The following is a 6706-nucleotide window of genomic DNA, read 5'->3' on the forward strand; positions in this document are numbered from 1 at the left end:
CTCGGAGTGGCTCTTCTAACCCCAGCAAGAACTGGAGCACTCTTTTCCACCCAACTTGTGAATCGCACTTGCCTTCTAATTTGCCACATGCAAAACGATTCCTCTGCTTTGCAAGTTGCTTTTTAAGAAGGGAGAGAGAGAGGAAAAAAACCAGCTCGCACACGAGCGATTTGTGCGTTTTAAACGGGAAGGAAATTGTGCGTGGAGAGGGGGGGCTCGTCTTCCTCTCTCTGCCCCAACCCACCGCGCTCCAGCCCGGCGCCTCGGCTCGGGGAAGATCCATGGTGGCATCCCCATGTCATTCTGCTCAAAGTGACTTCATGTGATGTCAGCTTTAAATGTACGAGACCGTGATCTGACGCTCAGGAAGATGTTTGCTATCAAAATGTGACTGTGGCCACACTGTGCTGCTTGGATGAGTCTCGCCGGCGCTGGGCAAAGGTAAGTGGTCCCAAGGCGAGCCCCGCCGCCCCTCGCCGTGCCCCCCGCCCCTGCTCTCGCATTTCCCGGACCGTGGCCATCGGCGGGGCTGGGCTGGGTGGCACTGGGCTGGAGGGGATTTTTCTTATTCTTTCCTTTTTTTTAAAATACTAACAAGGTCTAGCTTGCATGTTACTTTAGCGGTTTCCGCTTAATGAGCAGTAATCTGGTACCCTATGTGCCATTGTTCTTGGATATGTTCATTTGAATGTAAATAGGGAGGGGGTGCCGGTGGGGGGTGGGGTGGGGGGAGAACAAGGTGCTTATTAAATTGATTTGTCTCCTGGCTTTTCTGGAATGCAGAGCCGAGAGCGGGAGCGAGTTGCTGCTCACACCAAGTTCCCGCACGGCGGAGCGACATGGCGAGCCCGGGGTCGCTGGAGACGGTCATGCCTTCCTCCTGCCCCCGGCACGACGGCAGGGCCGCCGCCGCTAACCCCTCCAAGACCCTGGCCTTCTCCATCGAGCGAATCATGGCCAAGACGTCGGAGCCCAAGCCAGCCTTCGAGCAGCGGCACGGCGGGCCGGGGCCGGAGCCGGGCAAGAAGCCGCTGAGCCTGTGCTCGCCTCTTCCCTGCGTGATCCCCATCCCGCCGCTGGGCTACGAGCTGCCCTCCAAGACTCTCAACTACTCGGAGCTGTGGAAGAGCAGTCTGCGGGGCGGCGCGGGGCTCTGCAAAGCCAACTGCGGCGTCTGCTGCAAGGCAGAGCTCACCCTGGGCCAGCCCAGCGGCCGACTCATCAAGCCGCAGGTCATCCACCAGGCAGGGGCCGTGCCGGCCGCTCCCCGCTCCCTCTACTACTTTAACTACCTGGACGCCGCGTACCACCCGGCCGACCTCCTGCACGGACAGCTCTTCCCCGCCGGCCTGCTGGGCGCCCCGCCGCCAGCGGGGCTGTCGGCCCACCAGAAGCTTTTCCTGCTTGAGAATGCCAAGCTGGCGGGGCTGGCGGCCGAGAAGCTGCCGCCACCGCCTCCCTTCGCCCACAAGGAGCGGCTGCCGGGACACCTGGACCAGGTGATGAAGGAGGCGGCTGCGGCGGAGCGCGGCGGCCCCCCCAAAGGCCACGCCAAGATCGGGGGCGGCGGCGGCGGGGCGGCGGAGGGCAAACCCAAAAACTTCACCTGCGAGGTCTGCGGCAAGGTAAGGGGGGCGCCGGCGTGGGGTGGGGGGCCGGGGGCGGCCGGCGGCGGGGCCGTGCCTGACCTCGCCTTCCCGGCGCTTCCCCGCAGGTGTTCAACGCGCACTACAACCTCACCCGTCACATGCCGGTGCATACGGGAGCCCGGCCCTTCGTCTGCAAGGTCTGCGGGAAGGGCTTCCGCCAGGCCAGCACCCTGTGCCGGCATAAAATCATCCACACGCAGGTAGGTGGGGGGTAGCCGGGGGGCGGGAGGCGGCGGCTCCTCCTGCTCTCCGCGCAGGCCCCACTGACGGGCCTCTCGCCCCCCGGTGCAGGAGAAACCCCACAAGTGCAACCAGTGCGGAAAGGCGTTCAACAGGAGCTCCACGCTAAACACCCACATCCGCATCCACGCCGGCTACAAACCCTTCGTCTGCGAGTTCTGCGGCAAGGGCTTCCACCAGAAAGGTGAGCTGAGCCCGGGCCTTCGGCCATCATTAGTGGGAATTAAACACGGCGAGCCCTGCCCGACTGGGGGAAGCGAGGGGCGCAGGCAGAGCCGCCGCCGCTCCCAATTACTTTCCCTCTAAGCTGGGCCGCATCGGCGGGCACTGCTGACAGTTCTCCCTAAATGCTTTTTAAATGAGAGGTGCCGGGCCTTGGTCCTAATCCAGAGTCCTCCGTTTGCCGCGGGTCACCGGGCTGACCCTGCCTCTCATTTGTGCCGTGCCAGTTGCGCGCTGCTCCGCGCTGACACGGACCGAGTTTGACAAGTGGGACGGGGGTGCGGGGGAGACACTTCCTAATGCCCCCCTTACCTATGCACCGTGCGGCCCGGGCACCCTCGGGGAAACCCTTTTTCCATCTTTTTCCTCTTTCGCAGGCAACTACAAGAACCACAAACTGACCCACAGCGGAGAGAAGCAGTACAAGTGCACCATTTGCAACAAAGCCTTCCACCAGATCTATAACTTGACTTTCCACATGCACACCCACAACGACAAGAAGCCCTTTACGTGTGTCACTTGCGGGAAAGGATTTTGCAGAAACTTTGATTTAAAGAAGCACGTCCGAAAGTTGCACGACAGCGTCTCCAGCGCTCCTCCGCCGCGGGACCCTGGGCGCAGCGGGCAGAGCTAAGGGCCCGGCGCGCCGCCTCATTCGGACCTGCTCCACCAGGCCAGCACTATTTATCCAAACCAGCCTTTGCTTCTCTGTCTTTTCCCCAGCGAGCTCAGCCGCCGGTAGCAAGCGACCCCGAGCCGCAGTTGTACATAAGAGGAATCTTATTTAACGGCGCTTTGCGCCGCCGGAGCGGGCCAGGAGGGGCCGGGCGGGCCGACCCCCGCGCCCGGCGCCAGGACAGCGCTCTTTATACGTGTCTGTAAATCTCCATTTTAAATGTACGCTCGAATAAGTGAGGAATATATATATATATCTATATATATCATGGGACAATAAACCAGCCCTTCGTAGGTGTCTCATTTCCCACCTCCGCCCTGGCCCGAGCGGAGACCGGGCTGCACGGCGCTATCCCCCGTGGGAACGCGGCGTGCGGGACCTGCGGGAGCCGGAGCCTGCGGCTTCAGGGCCCGCCGAGCGCCTCGGGCATCGCAGGAAGCAAAACGAGGGCGGGAGGGAGCCGGGCAGCCTCAGGGGGCTGCAGCCGCCCCCCGGAACGGGGGCAGCGCCGGTGCGGGACCCCCGGCGGGGCTGCGCCGCTCCGGTCGGCAGCGCGAAGGGCGGCTTGGAGTTTCCCAGCGCTGTTTTCCGAGGTCGGTTCATTACGGCGTGTTTAAGCCGCTCCTGAATGACTATCTTTTCTTGCATGCAGATAAAATGATCTCACGCTTGCTTTCCGAGTAATGACCCAAATTAAGAGAGAAAACACAGACCCTTCAAACCGCATTACATTAATCTAATCACTCCCAGCAGGCCTCAGAAACTCTTTTTGATCAGAATATGGATAATCAAGCACTTGGATTACACTAAATATTCCCTTCTCATCTTCCCCCCTCTCTCATTTTTAATACGCAAGTGTCTATTCTGGCCACGTCGTTAGGAACAATATTATTCTAGCGGAGAAAGGAGACGGAGGCGGCCGGGCCGTGTGCGTGCTGCTCGGGCCGGGCTTGCCAATGAAGAGGGGAAAGAGGCAGGCAACGAAATGCCTGGGGACGGCGTAATGGGGAGCTCACCTTTCTCCGCTTAATTGAGTGGTTAAATAGTAGGAGGCGAGGACGAGCACAGCTCGCCGCTGAGCGCAGGGACGGGAGGTGACCCCTCGCTCCGGGTTTCTGGATTCATTATTCGGTTGCGATGCTCCGCGCTCCCTGAGGAGCAGGCTGGGAGCTGGGACCGGGGCTGGCGGGCCCCGTGCTCCCGCTGGAGGGACGGGGCTACTTGAGAGTTTTTCGGGCTTTGCATTTTCCAGTGTCAGAAGTAACGTTTTCACGGTTTGAGGGGCAGAAAAGGATGTCCAGCGATCCTGACAGTGGGGAAAGACCGTGACAGAATCTGTTAAAATATTTTGGGAAAGTTTTAGGTTAAAATTAAAAAAAAAAAGAGAGAGAGAGAGAGAGAAGCAACCCCGTCGTCGTCAAGTCACCGTTCTGGACACGCTGTCGGGGGAAACGGTCCCGCAAGCGAAGGGGCTGCAGCTCAATTTTTTGTAGGCAAGAGCCGAGCTCGGCTCTCCTGCCGCCGCGACAGACGGGGCGGGACAGTCCACGGGCTGTGGACAGCGGGAGGGATCCCTCTCTCCGTGAGGACACTGTGAGGGGGAGGCCACGGCAAGACAAGGTCCCGGAGGAGGGGAGCAGGGCGTGCGCATTCCGAGGGGCGGCCACGGAGCCGGTTCTGCTGCCAGGTCCAGGGAAAGCGCCGCTTCCTCCACACCTTTAGCCCTGGGAAGAGGTCTGGGCTGCCAGCCGGGAGCAGAACGCGGGAGCCAGGCGCGGCTCCAGGGCCCACAGACAGTGCGCAGGCTGCTTCCTCAGCTCTCCTGATGGGCGAGAGCAGTGCGAAACCCGCTCCCGCGAAGGGAACTACGGAAGCGCGTTCTTATCGCATTTTTATAAAAAGCGGAATTGTTTACAGACCCGCCCGTGAGGGGGGAGGGCGGCATTCCCGTCACGGCTGAGGGCATCCTCGGGGCACCCTGAAGGGCCGTGTCGGCCTCCACTGGGTGGGCTTGGTCACCTGGCCCCCCTGGGAGGTGGCAGGCAGCCCTCTCCGGGCCGGCTGTCGCTCCAGTTTTCCCCCGTCCTCGGACGCACCGGGAAGGGGCCGCGGCAGCGCGGTCGCCACCGACCAGCCCTTGCCCCCCCCCCGGGATCTCGCCCGGATCCCGGCATACACAAGCCGCAGATCGCGGGGGAGGGGCGGCTCTGTCAGACACACACACGCCAGAGACTCCAATTATCTTCTCCCTCACAAGATGTTTCTGCTGTCCACGACTGCTCACACTTCGGCACTCTTGCCAGCAAGTCTCAATAATAACACAAAAACCCGCACAAAAACCCCTCTCCCGGCGCCACAGCCGCGCACACAACAGATTGAGCGGTGCCGGTGCCTCGGGGGGGAGGGTTAGAGGTGCCTTGGCGGAGAGAGCGACGTGCCAGCGCCGCCGGGCTTCCCCCCTCGGCCCGCCCGGCCCGGCCCGGTGCCTCCCCGGCACCGGGCGGCTCCCAGGTGCGTTCCGGCACCTCACCGGGAAGCGACCAACCTACAGGCAGCTGCGTTGCCCTTTTCCCTGCACTTCGCTCTCCAAACGTCTGAGCAACCAGTTTGCTGCTAGAAACATGTTAATTGCCAACGGAGCTCATTAAGGCATGCACATGCAAAACACAGCGAGGGAGATTAAATGGACAAAAGCGCAATAATGAACTGTCAAAAATCGGACCCATCTACACGACCAGGAGCACTCAAGAATGAGGCATTTAGAGGCAACAAAGGATTGTCTGGGACAGGAAGAAAGGACGACCTAGACTTTTGTTTAGTCAACACAATTGATTACAAATGAGAGATTAACAGGATAGCTTCAGAGTTTTTTTGAAGGAGGCAGAAGAGAAAAGTCCAATTAAGTGCACCGAATGTTAACTACATTGATTTCCACGGCCAGCGCTAGAGAAATTCTCATTAAACCATCCCTGGCGATCCCTTTTGGAAAGTAATTTGTCTCCCTGATGGAGCAGAGAAAGGGAGCCGTGTAAAGAGAAAGAAGCGCTAGTTCTTGGCACAATGAGCTTAGGAGACACACTGGAAAGAGCCAAAGGGGGAGTTAATGAGCATCTGACAAGCCGCTTGGACCCGGGCCTGGAGAGCAGCGATGAAAAGATGGAATTGGCCAACAACTATTCTTTATATCAAACATAAAAAGGCCAATCTGAAACAGGGCTGCTTAAAGCTGGTGGGGAAGAAAAGAAAGGCCCCCACTGGGGGGTGGAGTGGAGGGCTCAACTGCCCCATTGGGACGGAGGAAAAAATGCATTGGCATGTCCCTCTCCGGAGCGAGAGGAGCTGGCGGCCCTCGGCACCACCCCCAGGCCGGGCATGGCCGAGGGGTCCCGGCAGCCACGGCCCCCGCTGCATCCACCCCCGGCCCGCAGGCTCTTGCACAGCCCCAAACTGCCCCATGCCAGCCCAGCTGGGGACAGTTTTAAGAGATTATCCCGCAGAGAGAGACCACCGGTGATCCCAAATCACTGTGGCCCGGCGCTGTCCGAAATCGGCCTGTCCCCCTCCCCGAGGCTGCATTCGCCGACCCGTCCGCCCCCCGGCGGACTGGGCACCGCGGAGCGCAGCGCAAGGCAACGAGTCTCGTGTAGACACGGCTCGCTCGAAGGCTCTTAAATCAGATTAGAGCTCGTTAATAACAATTTTGGCTTAAGTCTGTATTGACTTAGCTTTAGGAATGGCTTAGCACTTTCGCTTAAGTCAACACTAGGGCTAAATTGACACATGCCTTTCCCAACGCGCCCGGTCCCCAAGGACGTCCAGGTGCTCGCAGGACTTGTCGGTCTCCCGACAGTTGCTTTAAGCAACTGTACGGCAAGATTTGCACTATTTTTAAGCGAGCCCACTGGGCCTCGAGTGTGCC

The 6706-nt window shown here is 60.0% G+C and overlaps 1 protein-coding gene across 1 annotated transcript; it reads left to right on the top strand.

Annotated features, from left to right (window-relative positions):
- FEZF2 (FEZ family zinc finger 2) lies at positions 1–3067 on the top strand. Its single transcript, XM_071549690.1, has 5 exons — positions 1–441; positions 784–1625; positions 1715–1849; positions 1941–2073; positions 2489–3067. The coding sequence occupies exons 2-5, from the start codon at positions 840–842 to the stop codon at positions 2743–2745; spliced, it is 1311 nt and encodes a 436-aa protein (XP_071405791.1). The 5' UTR covers positions 1–441; positions 784–839; the 3' UTR covers positions 2746–3067.
- Positions 3068–6706: the final 3639 nt, after the last annotated feature.

This window comes from Pithys albifrons, chromosome 3 (genome assembly GCF_047495875.1).
Source record: "Pithys albifrons albifrons isolate INPA30051 chromosome 3, PitAlb_v1, whole genome shotgun sequence".
In the NCBI taxonomy this organism is placed as follows: domain Eukaryota; kingdom Metazoa; phylum Chordata; class Aves; order Passeriformes; family Thamnophilidae; genus Pithys; species Pithys albifrons.